The sequence below is a fragment of the Tachysurus fulvidraco genome, chromosome 25 (assembly GCF_022655615.1).
Source record: "Tachysurus fulvidraco isolate hzauxx_2018 chromosome 25, HZAU_PFXX_2.0, whole genome shotgun sequence".
Taxonomy (NCBI): Eukaryota; Metazoa; Chordata; class Actinopteri; order Siluriformes; family Bagridae; genus Tachysurus; species Tachysurus fulvidraco.
Window position 1 is genome coordinate 4074304 of NC_062542.1, and position 22145 is coordinate 4096448.

Genomic DNA, 22145 nt, shown 5'->3' on the forward strand with positions numbered 1-22145 from the left:
AGTCTGCATCATCTACATTAAAGAGAATCGCTTTATTTAAAGTGAATAAAACCCCCTACTACTTAATGGAGTTGAACATTAACTGAGCTGCAGCCACACACCTGACTCGTGTGTGCAGACAGAATAGGTGAGATGTACTGGGAAAGCAGGCAGTGGGTCAAACCACTATGAGGAAGGGGAGGGGGGACTCAACTGTTTCTAAATGCAGTTTTTGCGTGTTTTTTTTTTCTACTTACACAATTATTTAGGTATACATACATATATTTTTCACAATAGAGTGTGTGATATTATTTAGATAACTTTTTTGGGGGGACAATACTCGGATGGGTGGGGGATGTCCTCTCCGTCGTCCCCCCGGGATTTACGAACATGTATATGTGTGCATTTTCCACTAACAGTGTGTTCAATTATGCAGTTTGACGTTATTAATAAACAAATATTCACAAGACCAAGACCAAATCAATAAATGTTATTTTTATTTAGTATTGAATGGATTGTTTGCATTAATATGTTGTTTGTGCTAACAACTCTGGTAATAAAAATAGTGAAATTTCACCGCTTTTGGTTGCCGTCTTTGCGGCTTTCCGCCGATTAACGTTAAAGATAAACGCCTCCAGCTCTCAATTCAATTCAATTCAATTCAAGTTTATTTGTATAGCGCTTTTTACAATAGACATTGTCTCAAAGCAGCTTTACAGAACATAAACATAGAGCAGAAGGTAAACATAATTAATGATAAAGGAAATAGTGAATAATAAAAGAAATAAGAATTTACAGAATAAAAATTCTAGGTTATTATTAGTTGTATATAGTTCACAATGTGTATGTATTTATTCCCCTATGAGCAAGTCTGAGGTGACTCAGGCAGCAGTGGCAAGGAAAAACTGCCTTAAATTGGTAAAGGAAGAAACGCTGCGCGTACCTGTGCTTTTTATATAAAGCAGACAGCTGAAGACGCACTTTTGAAAGACTACAACACCCGCGCGTAAAAAAAAAATCGCTCTTGGATCAAACTGATGAATAATTTTCTTTCCCATCGACGACATGTCCTGCATTTTAACGTCATTTTTATTGATTATTTATGAAAGTAAAAAATATACTTATGGTTTTAGGGTGGCTGAGATCCCGCCTCCTGCCTCATGCAGTGAACTGCCAATAGCAACCGCAACATTCACCATGGTTAAGGCTTTCCGACGCACTTGTTAACGCTCTTCGCTGCACTCGGTAAGTAAACCAGACTTTTAATATAATGTGTTGTAAACGTGTATGTAAAAGGTGATATTATCTGATCTCAGGCTGATCATAGGTCCTGTTTTTCTGACTTAATAGTGAAAGCGATTTAAAGCCCATTTTAGCTCTGGACATTAGTTTACGCGTTAAATGAACTGCCTTCTTATGGGGACCAGTTCAGACGTCTATATATATATATATACATGGGAATAGAGAATTCAATTTATGTTGATATATTTATCTGATGCTAATCATTTGTGTTTTCCCAGTGTATTACATTTTCATGTAGAGTCATATATTATTTATAACCAGAGTAAGGTAGCTTACAAAAAAAGGCTCAGTTGTCCCTCTCAGCATAGACCTTACCAGGAAGCTTTAATTAAACTTGAAATAGCTCATTGACATCTCAAGGCTGAGGCTTTAAATTACAAGACCTTGATCCAAAAGTTTCGGTTTGTGTGTGTGTGTGTGTGTGTGTGTGTGTGTGTGTGTGTGTGTGTGTGTGTGTGTGTGTGTGTGTGTGTGTTTGTGTGTATATCAGAATAAGGTTGATTGGCCAAGCAGCAGTGGCCTGCTTGACATATACGGATGAGTGCGTATGTAAGTGTATGTTTGTTCGTTCTGGTTTATTTTTAGAGATGCTAATGAATAAAAAGAATGTGAGACCTGTATAACTTTGTCAGCTAAACAGAAACTGATTATAGTTAACACTAACATGCAGAATGCTAGCAATTATTATTCAACCTGTAACTGGCTCCACCAGAATAAAACATTATAATGAATATTATCCCCGAGGCACGGGGAGAACATGCAAAGTCCACAGTCATTAAGTCATTTCATGCTCTGGAGGTTTGTACCAGTCACATGTGTTTGGGTGTGGAAATGTGTGTGAGAGTGTGATATTTTTAATCTGGATCCTTCTTGATTCGTGGAAAGGCAGTTCCTATCAGCATTTCTTATTTTAGTTATAGATTATAGTGCAATTTTTTTTTTATAAATAAAGCACCAGCTTTATTAATACGTTTTTATCTCCACCTTGGAGAGTGTTAAGTTCAATTAAGTTAATTAATTTGGTTTTAGTAGAGTGTTTGGAGGTGAAAAAAATAAGCATTGAGTAGAAAAAAATGATCCAACTTCTCTTTTTATATATAAATATGTGTATACTGTATATGCACACTTTTTGTTACTTCAGCACTTACAATTGCACTGATATAACCTTCTATTTACATTCTTTTCAATTCAACAGGACGATGGACATTGTCCAGTTCTGGCAGACCTTGTGCTTGTTTTCTTTGGGAAGTAAGTGACTGTGCTTACTAAGAAAAATACAATTCAATGACCTGCTAATTATATACTTACACAAGTCTATTATTGTCTGGAGGCATGCTGTATGCGAGGTTACGACACAAAACCATAATTGAATAGTGTGGTGTAAGTCGTGAGTGTTCATATATGCTTTCATAGTAAATTCAGTGTGTTAGACTAGGGAGAGAGAGAACAGGAGGCCAATTTTCCTGCCATAAATGTCCCTGCTATAAATATTTATATTGTATTAAAAGGATAGGAACTTTAGGGGCGTGTGGGTACACGCCTAGGGTAAAAAAGGGAGAGCCGAATGTCTAAATTTTGCCTCTTCACTGTATCGACGTGGCACTCTACACTGTATGGAAGATGCCTTTTTGCTGCAGCAAAATAAACACCATTTTTACTTCTTTGCTTTTACCACCTCCTCTGAGTCTGAGTGTTGTTTTTTTTACATGTAGATCAAAACTGCTACCATAATACTTATCCTGTTTGTTCTTCTTTTCTAGTCTTGCGCATGTGTGTGGGTATAGCTATAGAGTTCCCTAATAAGGACCCTTTATATGTAGCACTGGGCCGAACTCTGGTATTGGAAGCACAGTTTCAACTAAAACAAAATGAAAGGATATCACTGCGTACGTGGGAGCATAAGAACAGCGAAGGGGAGGTCAGAGTTGCAGATGGAGATAAAACATACAACAACAGAACATCAGTGGAGAAGAATGGAGCACTGTTGAGGATTAAAGGAGTTGTAAAAAACGATATTGGACTCTACAAGGTTACAGTCACGACATCAAACGGAGACCAAGTGTCTGCTGCTCGTCAAGTGCTGGAAATAAGTAAGTGATTATTTTATCCTGCGATGGCTGCTGATGATTTTAATAATGATTAACTCCAGTACTGTATAACAACTGAGCAATTACACCTGGAAACCTTTCCAGCAATAGTGTTCACTGAGACTCACTGAGTCATAGATGTGTCTGGAAAAAAATATCAGAATAAATGACAGATCAAATCTAAGACGGGTTTCTCAGTTGAAATGGCTGTCACTTATAGGATACAAGTCACAGTTCCCAGTCTGGGAAAGATTGAAAGAAATCAGCCTCACTTCTTAAACTTTTCCTGCCGGTTGATTCACAAACATTCAAAATAATCCACTTTAATATATTTTCTGACAAGTAATCTGATATGAATACCAAAAGAAATGGATCTTTATATCATCGTCATTAATCTTTGAATGATATCTAGCTATTTTTTTTTATAGAAAAAAGCTAAAGCTCATACTAGCCATGCTAGCTCTTTCATAGAGCTAGCATGGTGTCATGGCTCTTAATGTATGTCTGACTTTGTGAAAGCACACCTCATTTGCATTATGTAAAATCCCCCAACCGCACTCCTTCGGTCAGTGTGGTCACGAGTGAAGGTTTGCTATTTTGTTATAAAATGAGAAACTCCTCAAAAAACAGAGGCTACATACTGTACTGTAATGCCACACATTACATGCCACTCCATTACTGTACGTTCTCCTTAATACTTCTTAATTGTTCTTTTTCTCCATGCACACAGCAAATCCTCCAAAAGCTTCTCTTTCCATGCAATGTAGTGTCTCGACTGAGGGAGCACAATGGGACAGTCCTAGCTTTTTATGGATAGTGGATGGGGTTAGCATCACCAATAAGAATGAGACATCTGAAGATGGCAGCGTGCTACGTTCGAAAACACTAGGCCAAAACTACACATGCATCACTGACAGCAGTCACGGGACAAGCCAAGCGGAATTGTACAGAGGTATATTCTGAGGAAACAATCCCACCCCCTTTATTCAGGTTTTGAATTTGAGTAATTACTTCTATGTCTGTGGTTTTAGTTCAATTAAATCTAATTATTTAAGCTAGATGGCTCAAGCATGATTACAGAGTCTGTCTGAGCATGTACTGTGCTCAATTACAATTTTTTCTTTGCAAAAATTGCAAGCGTAATTAAGTAGATTCTAAACAATTGGTGTGGTGTTCGATTAACGCTATTAGACAGAGTAGGTTTCATTATATAGAGGCATTAGATAGTAATTCCTCATTTCTTAGATTGTCTTTATATGAATTCATTTAATTCATGTAGGTTTCTTAATCTAGTTTTTCAGTTATAGTGCAAAAGTCACATGCAACCACATTTACAAGTGTGCTGTAACACTGTAAGACCAAAGTGCATACTGTAAGTAAGCGTCAGTGATTTAGTTTCACCCAGATTACTAAATTAGCTCAGAAGGCACTGCTGAGCTTTATTTGATGACTGGCTTGCTGGAAATACAGACTGTAACTGTTTTGGTCCCTAAAAGTCCAAAATAACCCACAAATACAAGTCAATATAATGAATAATACAATGTCTTTGGAGAGGTGCCACAATGATCACTTTTTTGACATTAATATCCTGCTAATCCTCCAAACACTTCTATTAGCATATTAGGCTTAAGCATATTTTCTTATGTTTATATTATTTAACATTAGGGCTGAAGCTGAACTGAGGCTGAAGAGCGTTTACAATACAAACACTGCCTGCATCACAGGCTGTCCTGCATAGATCTTTGGCACACTGCCTCACCTTAACAGAGATTAGACGTCCTTATCTCTCCACTGACATGTTTTTAAATCTCCATATAAGTGGATCAAGACCAGAGCAGGGAATTCAAGGAATTACAAGCACTAGTGTGATGAACTAATAATGACATTGAACTAGAAATTGTTTTGCAAAATGACGAGCATGCTAAAAAGAGATTTTAATCTTTAAAATGCTAATCTGTAACCAGATTCTCCAGCAACTCGTGGGAGATTATAACACAAGGACATTGTACGCTTTAAGACTGTTGCTTTGTTGTGTAAGTTAATCAGGAACGATAGACCACATAACAATCTTACTTCTTTTTACTTCTTATATCTCGTTGCTGGACACGTTGCCACATCAGTGATGTTTTTTATTTGTCAAATATATTTTTAACCCATATAGTGTGTGTATATGATGTCCTATGAAAAACCCAGGGACATTCATATAAATATGTGATTTTGTTTTGCAGACTTTCGAAAATTGGCACTAGCAAACCGTAGTATAACGCTGAGCAACTAACATTACAGTAAACGATTGCAACACAGTGCTTTCTAGGAAATGAGGTATCTTAACACGAACATCTAGGTTGCGAATAAAAAGGTAATTAAAAGTAGCAGATAAATAATTAGTTAGTTTGGTAGTTAGTGATTATCATTCTGTACATTGGGTAAGCAACAATCACTGAAGTAGCTAAAGAGGTTTAAGGGCTTAAAAGTGGAGTCGAACTAGAAAGCTAATTGGATTAGTTTCATAGGATTGTAAATGATGCTAAAATTATGTAACTCACTTGATTAAATCATGTTAATCACTGTTTTATTCTCTAGAACCCAGTGCACAAACAGCACTAGACTCATGCCAGAGAGGTTCCTGTACTGCACTGATCATCTGTCTCGTCATAGAAACCATTATTTTGGTCCTTATGATCGGGTAAGCTCACAGGAACATTTGATCCACCTATTTTTACATTTAAGTAAAAAGCTCTTTTCTGAAAGACAAATGTTTTATAGGTACTGGGTATATATGAGTAAGAAGAGCACTCCCACTGAAAGTGCAAGAAGAGATCAGACACTGTGACCTCATCTGAAAGAACCCCACTACAAATACTACAAATACAAACACTGCATAAGATCACTAAGTTCTTTTTTTTTCATGTCAATGTATCTATTTATTGAGAAATGGATATATGTAAGTTATATTTATTTACCGTGTAGAAATGTAATATATATTGTTATATTGTGTGTGTGTGTGTGTGTGTGTGTGTGTGTGTGTGTGTGTGTGTGTGTGTGTGTGTGTGTGTGTGTGTTTACTATGTGTGTTTTAATGGAACACCTTTCAAATTATTTCCGGCTTATCTACAGGACAAAGGAGTAAAGAAAAAAGCAGACACCAAGCTTGTGCTGGAAAAGGAAAAGGAAAATAAAGTGCAGTACACTTTATTCTAGTTTTGAGCACTAGAATGTTTTTTTAGCACTTTACAATGTCAGAGATAGAATTAATTTTTTAATAAATGAAGAAATTTTGATTGAGCACTTTGAACTTGTATTTGTAAAACAGTTTCTATTCCTCCATCTTCCCTAAGTGCCTTTTTCCCAGTAATCTTTTATTATGTTGGTTTTGATGCAAAAAACTACAACATGGACACGTGGCATATCAAAACACTCACCACAATGAGGAGAACTGCCTCACGTGTCTTCTGGTCACGTCACGTGACGTCACATGAAAAAAATAATTAGCACAACATGGACATGTGACATATCAAAACATTCAGCCCAATGTGGGAACTTCCTCAAGAGTATGCGGATGACATCACATGCTCGTCTCCACTTACTATACCTCCAAATGTTTTGGCACCCTAGCTTTCTGTCTACTTGCTTCCAAAAGTAACACTGACCCTTATGTCCACTCACCTCCAGCAGCCAGGAAATCTTATTAATGATTCAATATAAAGATATAGATCTTAAATGGAAATGTTTACTATTTCCAATGGAATACTTTTAACTTCTAATGGCAATAAAAATGCCATGTGTATGAGTCAATGATGATTTGTCTTTTCCTTTATGCACCAAAGCTGTTTCTTACCTCAAAGTTGTGTCCTATTTAAATGAAATTAAATAAATCCTTTTTTTTTTCAATTAAAAGTTCCAAAGTGCCTATGTAATGATACGATTTAATGGTGTATTTTAAATGGTTATTTAATGGTGTATTCTAAATGTTTTTATACAGTTAACTCTGTGGAATGTTTTTCAGATAAGTACTTTCGGTTTTTCTTCTGTTAGGGGCCACAGCGGACCATCTGTTTCCACTTAACAATGTCAACATCCTTTTACCAACATAACCATCATTTCTCTTTACAAACCATCCAAACCGTCTCAATCTAGCCTCTCTGACCTTGTCCCCAAAACAGCCAACCTGAGCTGTCCCTCCGATGTGTTCGTTCCTAATCCTGTCCATCCTCGTCACTCCTAAAGAGAACCTCAACATCCTCATCTCTGCTACCTCCATCTCTGCCTCATGTCTTTTCTCCACTACTACAGTCTTCTAACACTTACACTCTCTACCACAGTACTAGAACACTTCTCCTGCATTCCTCGGGCATCTTCTCATTCCCTAAATTCATGTTGAACAATCTAGATAAAAACTCCACTGCTGTTTCTCCCAGACACTTCCACACCTTCACAGGAATGTCAGCTGAACCAACAGCCTTATTACATTTTTCTTATTCATAATCTCCTCAAAATACTCCTTCCTTCTTCGCTGCCCACTCCACTCACCTGTCAGGACTTTTCCATCTCAGTCGAAAAGGGTGATTAAAGATAGAGATAGAAAAGTGCTGACAGGTGAGGGGAGTGTGCAGATGAGTATTTTGAGGAGCTGATGACATCCCACCTCTATTTATCTAACCTCTTCCTCTGAACGCTGTCTTGTACTTCCTCGTTCCACAACTATGTTGACTTATCTTCTTTTCCTCTTCCAGATGACACACCTGATGTCTGTCTCAGATTCTGTCTGAATTCCTCACAACATTCATTCTTTTTCAAGTTCTACCACTTCGTCTTCTATACTATATTTACTCTCCTTTTCTTCCTGACCACCAGAGACATCTTACACATCACCATTCAATGCTGTCTAGGCTACACTCTCTCTCACCACCACTCTGCAGTCACTAATCCCTCTCAGATTGCCTCGTCTACATAGAATGTTGTCTACCTGTGTACACCTACCTCCACTCATACTGAATATAACACTATGTTCCTCTCTCTTCTAAAAAATAAGTGTTAACTACAGCCATTTCCATCGGCTCAGCAAAGTCCACCACCATCTGTCCTTTCCTTAACACCTTAACTGCTGATCACCTCCGTTTCCCTCACCAACATGCCTGTTAAAGTCTGCTGAACTCTTTCCTGAATACTCTCTATCGCCTCATCCAACTCACTCCAGAATCTTTCACTTCTTGCTGTAACGTCACCACTGATGACATTCACTGATGACATCACCCTTAAGTTTCTAACTTCAGACTGATTATCCTGTCTGACATTCTTTTCACCTCTAAAACATTCATCACCATAAAACAATTCATCACTCATCCTTCAGGATCACCACTACCCCATTTATCCCTTCCACCTGGTCTCCTGCACACACTGTATATTTACCCTCCTTATCTCCATCATTTCTGCCAGGTCTCTACCTTTCTCTGTCATTGTACCAATGTTAATAGTCCCTATTCTCAGACCTATACTCCTGCCTTTCCTCTTCTCTCTCTGTCTAGAAACCCTTCTCTTTTCTCTCCTTCCTCGACCAATAGTTTCTATTGTCAACACCCTATAGGTCAACAGTGCATGTGAGGTGGTTGTTGACCCAGTCCTTTTCTTGGAATTTTCATATTTAATTCACACTGATGACTCAGGTTTAAATTACACCGGATGCTCTTCCTGAAGCAACTCTTTTTATTTATCTGGGCTGACCGACACAGAAGGTACTGGCTTGCAACCCCTGTGGTAAACCCCTGTGTACATTTTTTTCACAGATAAATATCATGGTTGTTAAAAAAAAAAAAAAAAAAGGAAATCACACCCAAATTTATTTCCTTACTTTTCTCAGATGCTTGCACTTTCTGCAATTTTTTTTCTCGCAATGTACTTTTCTATTCAATCACGCTTCAGTTTTCTTTGCTCTCGTATCGTAGTTGCTTGTGTCACAAGTGCAAATGTCACAAGTTGAGTTTAATGCAGATTAGGTGGATGCTTACGCACAGCTAAATGTTGTTCTTTCAGCTGCAGTGTAGGTTGCTAAATAGTTCATTTGGCACAGATGACCTTCCTGATGCAACCCTCCCTCTTCAGGCTCCCTCTCCATGCCTGGGAATCGGGCCCAGACCGTGGCGATGACAACGCGAGATCTTGGTGCTGGACCTTCAGGGCATTATTCCCAGCAACATAAATTTATACTTTATAATTAACTGCCTTGGTTATTCAAGGACTCGGTTGTAATTTGTCTAAAGCGCTTCTTAAATGGTTGTTTTTGTGCGTATAGGAGCCCCACAGTGTGGATGAAGTTAATGTTATTGCTTGCTTCTCAGAGGGGAAGAGTACTGGTGTTGTGTGCTGTGTGCTTTATTGCATTATTTTATGTAACTGCTGAAGCAATAAAGCAATTAGATTTTATAATATTGTAACATCTTTCCTTTCTTTTTTTTGTACTTTCGCTTGATTATTTTTTTTAATGTTCATTTAATATCACTGAATGAAAGATTTACATTGTATTTCTTTTGTTTGAATATAATAATAATAATAATAATAATAATAATAATAATAATAATAATAATAATAATAATAATAGCCAGTGAACCAATGGAGGCTTTTATCCCGCCCCTAATTTGCATACAAAGAAGATCAAGGAAAACAAGGATTGCTGTGGTATCTGGCATCAAGTACAAAAAGGTGCATTTTTTGCACTTGTCAAAGTCGCTCAGATACTAACACTTTCCCAGCTTTAATGTTTTGAACACAAAGAGAGACATACATTTAATGCCATTCTATTGGACATTTAGTTTGCTATTAGTGAGATTTAAAAATAAAATACAAAAAACTTCTAAAATAAAATAAATGCGTGTTGGAAGGATCTGGCAACCGCGGCTTGTGGGCGTGGTTATTCGCTAACGTGGTTAGTCCACCGCGCCCTTGTTTTCATTGCAAGTTGTATTTGCCTTGTCTGTGTAGTTATGGTAACGTTACAGTTTGTAAACAAAACTTTTTGTTTAATTTAATGCAACTGGTTTTGTTTGTATGTCAAAGAATTTTTTTTCCTAGTCTTTTGGACCTTCTTGGCTACAACAAACAGGTAAGACTTCTATTCAAATCTATTGTTCTTTACTGCTTTGAAGATGATATCAAATTAATAATTAATTAATTGATTAATAATTAATCAGTATTGAATTGCAAGTGAGACAGCAGGCAGTCAGAGTATTATATATGCCTTTAATATTATAATAAAAGGTGTGATAGTACTGTAGAGAACTACATGTGTGACAGGTGTTTTAGGGATGACACATGTGAAGGACTCATCTGGAAGAATCATCTGGATGACATCATATATTAATTTACATAATGATTGTTTTTTTTTTATATATATATATATATATCACAACATGTTACAGAAAGTGTAACGGGTCAAGACTTTTGGGTCAAGACTTTTATCGGAATAGATTAGAATGTTTATATTTCTATGTTTAATAGAATAATAGAAAAAAAATAAGGCTTTGTTCCTGTCACTCTACAGTTGTTATTTGCATATTTTAGAAGATGTAATTATTTTTTTCCAAGAAGACCTGGTTACGGATTGGTTGTAAGAACAGTTTCAAGTGAAAACTTAAAAAGTGTGCAAGTGGGACAAACTATGGTGATCAGTGATTGGTCATTGGGGACTTTGAGGATTCGTGATTGTTCATTGGAATCTATTTCGATTAGTGATTGGTTGTTGGAAAAAATGTTGAACGGCGATCAGCCATTCGGAACAATGGTTGGTGATTAGGGACTGTTTGTTGGTTATGATGGTGATTAGTGATTGGTCATTGTGATCTGTGGTGATTACTGATTGGTCATTGTGATCTGTGGTGATCAGTAATTGGTCGTTGTGATCTGTGGTGATTAGTGATTGGTCATTGTGATGTCTGATGATTAGTGATTGGTCATTGTGATGTCTGATGATCAGTGATTGGTCATTGTGATGTCTGATGATCAGTGATTGGTCATTGTGATGTCTGATGATCAGTGATTGGTCATTGTGATGTCTGATGATCAGTGATTGGTCATTGTGATGTCTGATGATCAGTGATTGGTCATTGTGATGTCTGATGATTAGTAATCGGTTGTTGGAAACAATATACTGTAAGCATAACTCAGAGAGGCTTTATACACCAAACTTATATAACTTGCAGTTTTGATGTGTCTGGGAACTCACAGTATATGAAGTGCAGAACATTCACCACCATCTGTTCAGACAATCACTAGGCTCTCTTTTTCTTTACTTTTATTTTTTCATAAGTAAAGCTAATAAAGCGTTCTTAAATCTAGTAATGAAGCTAAATACAAATTCTACAGCTTTAATCAGGAACACCGATAACAACAGGATGAGGCAAATCCTTCACACCTAGATACCCCCACACACACACATGAATGAATGAGATGGTGGTGATGCTAAAATTATTCTGTCTGTTTTCAGCTAGCATGGATGTTGGATCACAGTGTTTCCTGGCCAGCATCCTGTTACAAGCATTTGGTGAGTTTTTGAAAATGCTTCCTAGTTTCTATAACCATGAATCCTAGAATTTAGTGCAGAACTCGAACACCAGTCCAGAACTCGAACACCAGTCCAGAACTCGAACACCAGTCCAGAACCCGAACACTAGTCCAGTACTCACACTGATATAGATGAAGATCACCTGGATCTGGTTGCATTTGATACCGAAAAAAAAAAATATGGAAGGGATGACAGAGTGGTGGTTTTTAGGAAAGCCACTGTTTACAATTTGCTCAGTTCAGAAGCGAACTTGTTGTTTTTTCGTTAAACTGTGCAACAGTGTCCTGATTGCATTTGTAATTGTGTCAGTGAAATTTAAAAACAAGATTTCAACATAAAATAAAGAGTTGATACAGGACTGACTTTATTCCTGGAAATTGAACAGGGCCCAAAAACAAAATGTTCTGCAGTCGATAGTTTGATACTCATCAGTTAACACTTTCATTCATTCATTCATTCATTCATTCATTCATTCATTCATTCATTCATTTAACCGAGGCTCATTTAACACAGGGACTCCTAAATATTTTTAAACCAGCATCTTTAAAATGTTATGGTAAATGTTATTCCCTCTATGAACACAAGTAGTCAAATATCAGGCTTGGGATAATTCACTTGTACAGCATGGTGTTAAATCTATAAATATTGCTAACAAGAAAATCCTAGTAGGAACTGAGACAAAAGAGGAAACGCACCATAAGGCACCCTAGCATGTGTCGTTTTTTTGTGCTAAGCAAGAGTAAGAACACAGCGCGACAAAAGGCTGTTGTGATGTAACTTAATAGCAAACAGCTAAATATTTTTACCAATCAAACAGGATACAATCCCATTTTCTTGATTTCTCTTGGCTCATAGGATCGAAGGTAGTGCAATCAAGAGTTGGTAGAAGCAAATGTAGCTCTCACATCTCAAGTTTGTTTTATTTGCATTTGGCCTGTTTGCTTTTTCAGCTAAAGTCAGTCAAAGCAATGTGTCAAAAGTCATAAATGTTATGACTGAGTCTTAGAAGTTATTACTTCCATAACAGACGTTTTTTTTTTTTTTTTGTAGGAATGACATTGCTAGAGTTAAAAGTTCTAGTGTTTTCCTCTGAAAGCTGTGATCTGGTTCATTGATTTTTCAGGACACATCTTCAATATTTAATTTAAAAAAAATCAAGAAAGGTGTCATTGCTGTGCATTCTTATCCTGTATGTTTTTTTAAATGTTAAGTGTTCTATTGTGAACTATTGTCGTTTCATCTAGCAGTTCTCCCGAGCTGCCTGTGTGTTTCGGTTCGTTTCCCGAGCCAGCAGACCGTGTACGTGGTGATCGGTCAGAATTTGGTCCTGCAGGCTGAGTTCGAGTTGCCCCAGGAAGATCACGTCACCAAAGTTACCTGGAAGCGGGAAGAAGAGGGAAAAAGTAATTCTGGGAAATCCATAACCACGTTGGCTGAATATCCTGCTAGAAGCTCCGGAGGCCGGGTGACTTTAGACCGGGGCGGGTCTGTGATGACATTATGGAATTACCAGACATCGGATGACGGCGTGTACACCGTCACTGTCTGGGACCAGAAAGGAGGTCAAAGTTCAGCACGATGCACTGTCCATGAATACGGTATGAAATTTACATCAAATAAAATGTACAAATTTTCAGAATTATTAATCAAGCCATTAACACCAGTTTGTTTAGTCATTCTTGAATACAGCTAGCTCAATCCGTATCAGATGTCCGTGTACTTAATGCACCCGAGAGACATTTCTTACGGTTTAAAATCAATCACTTAAACCGCATGATGTTTCATTTACGTCCTCTTATCGCTTGTTTTATAGCAAATATCACCAGCCTCTTTTCAGCAGTTACTATAGAAATGAAAAAGTAATATATTAGAAAGAGTGCATTAATATAAACCTGTGATCTATTATATAAATTAATAGATTAGCCAGTAAATTTCCACCATTTCATTAATCCTGAGCGACCGGCTAGTGTAGTAGTTGGAGAACAGCAGTTTCTCCAGAAGTCAACTATGGGACGTGACTAAAATTATAAACAAGTTACCTCACAGGAAGTTTAGGAACAATGACAGGAAATAACAGTAGCAGCTCTCTATTGTGAAAAATAAATTTATGTATACCTAATTAATTGTGTAAGTAAAAAAAAATAATAAACGCAAAAACTGCATTTAGAAACAGTTGAGTCCCCCCTCCCCTTCCTCACAGTGGTCTGACCCACTGCCTGCTTTCCCAGTTCATCTCACCTACTCTGCACACACCAGTCACTCCATTAAGTAGTAGGGGATTTTATTCACTTTAAATAAAGCGATTCTCTCTAATGTAGTTGATGCAGATTCATTAATAAGTTACAGTACAGACCAAAAGTTTGGACACACCTTCCAAAAGTTTGGACACACCACCTTTTCAACAGGACAATGACCCCAAACACACCTCCAGGCTGTGTAAGGGCTATTTGACCATGAAGGAGAGTGATGGGGTGCTGCACCAGATGACCTGGCCTCCACAGTCACCGGACCTGAACCCAATCGAGATGGTTTGGGGTGAGCTGGACCGCAGAGTGAAGGCAAAAGGGCCAACAAGTGCTAAGCATCTCTGGGAACTCCTTCAAGACTGTTGGAAGACCATTTCAGGTGACGACCTCTTGAAGCTCATCAAGAGAATGCCAAGAGTGTGCAAGGCAGTAATCAAAGCAAAAGTTTCACACTTTTTTGTTATGTATATAATTCCACACGTGTTAATTCATAGTTTTGATGCCTTCAGTGTGAATCTACAATTTTCATAGTCATGAAAATAAAGAAAACTCTTTGAATGAGAAGGTGTGTCCAAACTTTTGGTCTGTACTGTAGTTGCGGCAAAAATGCTGATTACCGATGTAATTTTCCATGAATCTGCTATATTAGTGATGAAAATATGCATTGTCTTATTTGGGACGACTTGGCATAATGTTAACTTAACATTAACGGCCACAATTAGCATATTGTTTAGCTGTGCATTTAATGAGCACCGTGCTACGTCCGAACTGACCTCACTGTATTTTTTTGTATAATCAATTTCTATTCTGTTCTTAAGTGTCTTAATTAATTTTAAATAAAATTTTAGATCTTTTTTAATTCCCTGTTTTTATTGTTGTGATTATTTTTTATGATAGTTTTACATTCTTTATGTAAAGCACTTTGAATTACCATTGTGTATGAAATGTGCTACAGTATAAATAAACTTGCCTCGCAGTGTCATAGACTAGATAAAATGACGGAGAAAAGAAAAATTTGAACCTGAGAAAAACTCTCCATGCTACAATAATAATGATAAAAGCAAAGTTTTTCACTGTGGGGACATGTCTTTATAAGTACAATTTGACCGTGTTATTTATGTTCCCCCTTCAAAAATTGCTCATGAGAAATTTTTTTTATTGTCCCCCCCTACTGTTAAATGAAATGTATGCCCATGGTAGCAGCCCATGGTTTGTTTGTCCCTGGTATAATCAGATTTGAAGTACTATTACTGGAAGATGCTGGTTGTGTGTTAATGACTACACGTTGTTCTCATGCCAGGTTGATTGGTGTTGTAGTAAGAGATAATCCTGTAGCTCGTTTCATGTTTTAACTGCTTGTGATTAACTGCTTGTGTGACAGCTATGAATATGTTGTAAATATATTGTACCCAATGTCATTTGAGTTTAACTGTGTGTGTGTGTGTGTGTGTGTATACCAGAGGCAGTGCACCACGTGTCAGTCATGGTGAACGTGTCAAACTTCAGCCTGCACTGTATGGAGACCTGGGGGACGGAGCCCGTCTTCCGTTGGCTCCATGAGAAAGTGGCAGTAACTGAGGCTGTGGGCCGTGTGTCAGCTGATGGAACCTCGCTGTACCTGAACACAGCACCATGTGGCCACTTCACCTGCATGGTGAGCAACAAGCTGGGCCACAGTTCAGCCACCTACACTGCAGGTACGCATGAGAGAGAGTCGGTGTGGGAGGGAGGGAGGGAGGGAGGGAGGGAGAAAGAGAGAGAGAGAGAGAGAGACAGAGACAGAGACACAGAGAGGGCGAGCAAAAGGTAGAGACATAGAGAGCGAGACAGATGCAGATAGGGGGACAGCAAGACAGAGAGAGAGACAGACTAAGAGAGACAGACACAGAGAGAGAGGGCGAGCAAGAGATAGAGAGAGAGAGAGAGAGACAGAGGGACAGCAAGAGATAGAGAGAGAGAGAGACGCAGATAGAGGGACAGCAAGAGACAGAGACAGAGAGAGAGACAGAGAGAGAGAGAGAGAGAGAGAGACGCAGATAGAGGGACAGCAAGAGACAGAGAGAGAGACAGAGAGAGAGAGAGAGAGACGCAAATAGAGGGACAGCAAGAGATAGAGACAGAGAGAGGCGAACACGGAGAGAGGGCGAGCAAGAGATAGAGACATATTGAGAGAGAGAGAGAGAGAGAGAGAGAGAGAGAGAGACGCAGATAGAGGGACAGCAAGAGATAGAGACAGAGAGAGACAAACACGGAGAGAGGACGAGCAAGAGATAGAGACAGAGAGAGAGAGAGAGAGAGAGAGCGATGCAAGAGAACATGAATGAAAAGGTGTACTCAGGTTTTCAGGAGAGATCTATTCTAATTCTAAAGTAAATAAAACTAATTTCTTTTTGCTCACTACAAACTGTTGCCTTCAAAAGCGCATCCTTTATAATTTGCCCTTTACACGAGAACTATCTCAGTTTTGATATTTAAATATCATCATTTCAAATGTTCATTCACTTTTCTGATGAACTTTCAATGAACTTACTGTTATTTATCTTTTATTTTTCAGTTTTAAAACTTTAATCATTTTACAGGGTTGCTCTCTTGCCCCTCAGCTGTGGCATGAAGTCATGGGGCAAAGACATGGGGCAAAATGAGCTAAAGATGTGGTTTGTTGGAAATCATGTGGTGTGTGTGTGTGTGTGTGTGTTGCAGTTCCCTGTGAGAGAGAAGCCAGAGGCACAGCTTTAGCTATCGTATGTCTCGTGATCTTGCTGCTCTTGGTGGGAGGTCTGGCTTTTCTGCTCTGGAGGTACATGAAAGCAGTTGTTTATAGAACGATAATTAACGACTGGTCGCATCGAAGCCCATGCTTTCGTATACATACACCACAATCATTCACTAATAAATCACACAAAATTCTTCTTGACCACTTAGTTATTTTAAATGTTGCCGAACCTCAGCGTTTGTCTCTTTCAAAGCTGAAAGACTCAGCTGTTCATTCATGTTAACAAAACTACCATAGTGTTAAAAAAAACGCTGACACTGGAGACTCCTTCCATAAATATTAATCAAACGTCACTTTCAGATCGACGAATATAGATTCTTTCTCGATTCAGTAACACGATGTTTGTTAGATTATGCAGCATGTCTTCCGTACGAGTACCCGTTGGTCAGGCGTTGCTATAGAAACGGAAAACGCATTAGAACACGAGTGTAAAAATAAACCTAGGAATTGACCAATCGGAAATGACCAGCTGTGGGATTTTATTTAATAACAGTGGATAGAAATGTAAAAATAAAGATGTGATCAGGGACAAATGTTGTTGTGTGTGTTTGTGTGCGTCCAGGAAACGATTTGGGTACAGCAACAGAAGAGAGAGACTTCGAGAACCAGATGAGGACTTGTAGACTGCACTCCTTGTGTCGGACTGAACCAAACACGGAGGACACGTGAACTCGGAGTACGAGGGTTCGTTCGTCTCTTCGACAAGCATTCGGACCGTTAGGAGAAGTTTCAAACGTGCTACCGGGGTTTCAGTGACTTTTAACCACAGTCGGATAAGTGAACAGATGTGGAGTGAAGATTTCTGTTTTGTTTTGTTTTTTTAAAGAAAAAAAAAAAGCTGACGGTTGTGAAACTGTCGGAAGCTTAAAAAAAAAAGGGGGGGAACATTATATATATTTTTTGTTTTGTTTTACTTATCACCAGATCTCATCACGTTAACTCCAAGTATGTTGTGTAACACGTCTAAGAGCGAACACAGACCGACACACAAGAATATTGCTGAAAGCTTCTCCATTAAAACAGGATGTACTTGTTGTTTTAAAGTCGCGTAAACATATATCGTGTCACAAGACAACGGTTCCCAAATGTTTTACAGCCAGGAAACCTTTTAGAGACCAAATAAATCAACAAAAAGCCACATAAATACAGTGTGCGTGTATAAATATATATCAAAAATAAAATATTTATTATGCAATTTCACTTATTTTAAATACTGAAAGTTTCTTTTATATAAGCCATTTAGACGATTGTACTTTTTACACCAAATATTCTCATGTTATATAAATGACATATATGATTTTCTTCGATATGATTTTCTTTGTATTATTAACGAACAGCGCAAAATGGGATATTTTATATCGTATAGAAATGTTATATATAGACTGAAATAGAATAAAAGTTTAAATTGTCTTAAATTATTTTATATTAGTGTACGTATTATTTAAATGCACTTTCGTAGAAACAGCTTGACAACTGCTCATACAGTTCATGCAGTTATCTGATCAGCCAATCGTGTGGCAGCATTGCAGTTCAACCGAAAGTGCACAGGTGAACACTGGAACAACTAAATATCTGTCTTTCTTTGGGCTCACGGATGGTAGAGTCACAATATGGCACCTATATCACGAATCTATGGATCTAACCTACCTTGTGGTAGCAGTTCATGCTGGTGGAGGTGGTGTCATGGTGTGGGGAATGTTTTTATGACGCACTTTGAGCCGAATAGAAAAGAATAAAATCGAAGCCTTTATGTTGACACACATACATGAATTTCATTCTTCACGTATCCCAACATTGGAGGTCAGGGTCAGAACACAGGGTCAGTTATGATACAGCCCCACTGGAGCAGTGAGGGTTAAGGGCCTTGCTCAAGGGCCCAAAAGGTGGCAGCTTGGCAGTGCTGGAGCTTGAACCCTGATCTTCCAATCAACAACTACTAGCCTTAACCACTTGAGCCACCACTGTCCTATAGATTGTTAATATTGATTGTTTTTAATCAACAGCCTGTTCACTCATCACCTCACAACTACTTCCAGCACGAGTCATTAACCGATAGTCGTCTCAAAGTGGTTTCAGGAACATATTTAATCCAGTGTTCACTGACCTTCTATATCGTCGGATCTGAATCCAATAAAACGTCTTTGGGATTTGAAGGAATAAGAGACTCACAGAATGAAAGTCTATCTGCTAAATCTACATAAAAAAGGAAGTTTTCCATTATCTCTTGGAATCTAACCATCCATCCATCCATCCATCTTCTGCCGCTTATCCTGGGCCGGGTCTCGGGGGCAGCAGTTTAAGCAGGGATGCCCAGATTTCCCTCTCCCCAGACACTTCCTCCAACTCTTCCGGGGAATACTGAGGCGTTCCCAGGCCAGCCGAGAGACATAGTCCCTCCAGCGTGACCTAGCTTTTCCCCGGGGCCTCCTCCCAGTTGGAAATGCCCGGAACAACTCCCCAGGGAGGCGTCTAGGAGGCATCCGGAACAGATGTCCGAGCCACCTCAGCTGACTCCTCTCGATGTGGAGGAGCAGCGGCTCTACTCTGAGCTCCTCCCGAGTGACCGAGCTCCTGGGACACGTTTTAACTTTCCTGCTCTCTCCTTAAATGGCTCTGGCACAAAAGACAACTCGACTCGAGCAAACGACTACGAATTTCCTGCCTCAAACGCAGGGGAACTTCTATAGCTGGAGTTTAGCAGCTCTGGATTTGAAGCACGTCAGCTTTGTTTATTGTATTTGTCAGTGTGGTTCTCTGACCCCTAAACAGAAAACAAGCAGCATTCGGAGGGGTTTGAGGAGGAGCAGCAACTTTTCCTTTCCCCTTGATACAGCGTCGAGGTCGTCAGTAACCGACAATCGATAACATGATATATCGCAATGAGCAAATCGTGTGAAATCCTCGGCCCTTTTTTGTCCCGGGACGAGGTTCTCGAAGAAGTCCGTCGTATCAGAAGACAGCATGGGGGACATGTTCTCATTTCGAAAATGAAGGCTCTCCCATGATTCTGTTCCCTAAGAGTATCGTTTCTACGGCAACATTTTTATTTCGGCAGCAAATTCGGACGTTTTCTATGAGGAAAGGGCTAAGGAAGGAGTCTCCAGTGTGAGCAAGGACTCGTACGTACGAGACACAGGTTTGGTTTTCGAATTACGTGACGAGCTGCGGGTTTCCTCACCCTATCTCTAAGGGAGCGCCCAGACACCCTGCGGAGGAAACTCATTTCGGCCGCCTGTATCTCGTGGAATCCTTGAGAACGAAAGGTCACATCCTACACAGTGTTAGTCTAACGTTCCTGATGAAGTACCCGCTGTGTGTCGCAGCTGTTAACACCACCCAATGTTAGCTTTTTTTCCTTTTCCCATCCACTAAAAGTCTTCAATGGGGCAATAAAGTCTGAGAAAAGTTCCCTAAAAAATGGAAAAGATCTTCCAAGTAAATGGTGACATCTAATCTATTTCTGCTCTCTGAGATGCCCCGAGTGCTTGTTCATAAACATCTAAAATGTGAAAACGTTATCAACCATTAAAATTCTGTGTAAACTTACCAAGGGGAAAAAAAATCGGTTTCTGTTCTTTATCAGAGTGAAACTGCAAAACAAAATTCTTTTGAACTCGACCTCATCTGACAGACAAACACAACCTCTCCCATTTCCTTACAGTATGTGAAACAACCAGATTTAGTTTTACTTTCAGATTTTCACATCTGGTTAATATTTTCAGGTCAACTATAAAAAGAAAGGCTTGGCAGAAAAAATGTCTGTGTTCATACAGTGTTTTCAACATGGACCCTGAGGATCTCCAGGGTTCTGAGAAGCCTAGCCAGAGTGTGCGATATGTAGGGGTCCAAGCACCAAAGTCTCTCCGATAGATTAATCGTAATATTTAAAAAAAAATTTTCTTTAATCAACTAACAAGTTTATAAGCTGGGTTACTTCTACTCGGGTAGTCGGTCCACTGAGTAGTTTGTTAATGAGAATCTCTCTCAGGATTATTTTTTGTAATGAGTGCTATAAGACCGGAATCAAATCAACTCAAAAATTTCTAATTAATTAGATTTTTAAAAAAAGGGGGATTTCTTAGTATTCTCATTTAAACTTACTTTCGCTACATGTTATATTTTATATATACATACAAAAAATGTACACAGATTAGCAGTTTAATCCACACCGGATGTATAAGAGGTGCGTAAATGCAGCACAAAACGTAACTTGACCGCGCGTCTTGCCGTTAAAACCGTCAAAAACTAACTTTATATCAGTAATAAGAACTGTAATACAATAGAAATCTGTTCCCAGAGTACTTTGTGCACATTATCGTCATTTTTCCCCCTCGACAGTTTAAAAGTAAATTAAAGTTTCAGGAAATCTGGTTCCAACAAAATTTCACAGAGAAATAAGAAACTTCCACCAAATCAATAATTACTCCAGATTTGTATGCGTTCTTAATATGTAGATTATCTGCCGTGCGAGTCCCCGTGTCCGCTGTTACAAAGGAAATAATGATAATCTACAGTATAAAAATGAACTGGAACTATATTTCCAAGCTGCTGTTAGAATAAACCAAATCAACTCCTTCTGACCGATCAGAATCGATCATATCATTCGACATCACGTGTTGACAGAAAGACAAACATTAGCGCTCCTTCTCAAGCATTTCTGTCATCGACCACAAAAAACATACAGTAACTGTTGTGATTAATCAGGTTTTATAAACCTCTACAGAGGAACAAGCAAACCCATTAGACCTAATTTAGCAAGCTGTATATCTGGGTACGTCAAGCTTTCTAGCTACAGAGAACTATCATTTGAATGTATTAGAATATGATGCGACAAGTATCACTTAACAGATTATCGAATAAACCTCCTTCTGCACAGATGTAGAAGGAGGAAGCAGGAGCTTAACGGATCGGAGATGGGAGAACGGTGCTGGCAGAGCGACAGTGCACCTGCCTGCCTGGAGCCTGATAACGACGGGGAAAGGCTTATCACAAAATACACAACACACACAACAGTTTAAACAAGAGCCTCTTTTCACAAGCTTCTGGCTGCAATCGTCGCTTGGATCCTTCGGGTTTATGTTAGTGCTGTGGGACAAAAACAGGAAACATGAGATTTTTTTTGCAAGACAAGCTGCTCGCTCTCGTCCGGTTCTTCTCAGCCAAGCGAGAGCTTAGAAATTTAAAATGGTTGTTTGGTTGATAAT

At 38.7% G+C, this 22145-nt stretch overlaps 3 protein-coding genes across 6 annotated transcripts in view; 2 read left to right on the forward strand and 1 right to left on the reverse strand.

Annotated features, from left to right (window-relative positions):
* The window catches only part of si:dkeyp-97a10.3, a 22570-nt gene extending 21379 nt beyond the window's left edge, over nucleotides 1-1191 (reverse strand). The window contains exon 1 of the mRNA XM_027153825.2: nucleotides 1101-1191. Within this exon, the coding sequence (XP_027009626.2) occupies nucleotide 1101 (1 nt within the window). The 5' untranslated portion in view covers nucleotides 1102-1191. The remainder of the gene's footprint in view (nucleotides 1-1100) is intronic.
* LOC113647200 lies at nucleotides 1118-6653 on the forward strand. Of its 3 annotated transcripts, XR_007139471.1 has the most exons (7): nucleotides 1772-1830; nucleotides 2477-2529; nucleotides 3042-3371; nucleotides 4099-4320; nucleotides 5597-5727; nucleotides 5952-6054; nucleotides 6135-6653. XR_007139471.1 is itself a non-coding variant. In XM_027153828.2 (6 exons), the coding sequence occupies exons 2-6, from the start codon at nucleotides 2481-2483 to the stop codon at nucleotides 6199-6201; spliced, it is 771 nt and encodes a 256-aa protein (XP_027009629.1). In that variant the 5' UTR covers nucleotides 1118-1224; nucleotides 2477-2480; the 3' UTR covers nucleotides 6202-6653. The 3 variants fall into 3 exon arrangements, 2 of the variants coding, with proteins under 2 accessions (XP_027009629.1, XP_047664424.1); XM_027153828.2 differs by lacking the exons at nucleotides 1772-1830; nucleotides 5597-5727 and adding an exon at nucleotides 1118-1224; XM_047808468.1 differs by lacking the exon at nucleotides 5597-5727 and having other exon boundaries at nucleotides 1796-1830.
* Nucleotides 6654-10021: 3368 nt separating this feature from the next.
* On the forward strand, nucleotides 10022-18359 carry si:dkeyp-97a10.2. 2 transcript variants are annotated; one of them, XM_027153816.2, is made up of 6 exons: nucleotides 10022-10464; nucleotides 11845-11901; nucleotides 13170-13520; nucleotides 15629-15865; nucleotides 16869-16965; nucleotides 17504-18359. In XM_027153816.2, the coding sequence occupies exons 2-6, from the start codon at nucleotides 11850-11852 to the stop codon at nucleotides 17562-17564; spliced, it is 798 nt and encodes a 265-aa protein (XP_027009617.1). In that variant the 5' UTR covers nucleotides 10022-10464; nucleotides 11845-11849; the 3' UTR covers nucleotides 17565-18359. The 2 variants fall into 2 exon arrangements, with proteins under 2 accessions (XP_027009617.1, XP_047664423.1); XM_047808467.1 differs by having other exon boundaries at nucleotides 10023-10464; nucleotides 13167-13520.
* The last annotated feature ends 3786 nt before the right edge of the window (nucleotides 18360-22145 follow it).

Bases quoted from the DNA above. Each gene is read 5' to 3' on its own strand.
- si:dkeyp-97a10.2 (XM_047808467.1), top strand. From the start codon at position 11,850: ATGGATGTTGGATCACAGTGTTTCCTGGCCAGCATCCTGTTACAAGCA. The intron at 15,866-16,868 runs GTACGCATGAGA...TGTGTGTTGCAG, and splicing joins TTCAGCCACCTACACTGCAG to TTCCCTGTGAGAGAGAAGCC. The intron at 16,966-17,503 runs GTACATGAAAGC...GTGTGCGTCCAG, and splicing joins CTGGCTTTTCTGCTCTGGAG to GAAACGATTTGGGTACAGCA.
- LOC113647200 (XM_047808468.1), top strand. The intron at 2,530-3,041 runs GTAAGTGACTGT...CTTCTTTTCTAG, and splicing joins GTGCTTGTTTTCTTTGGGAA to TCTTGCGCATGTGTGTGGGT. The intron at 6,055-6,134 runs GTAAGCTCACAG...AATGTTTTATAG, and splicing joins ATTTTGGTCCTTATGATCGG to GTACTGGGTATATATGAGTA.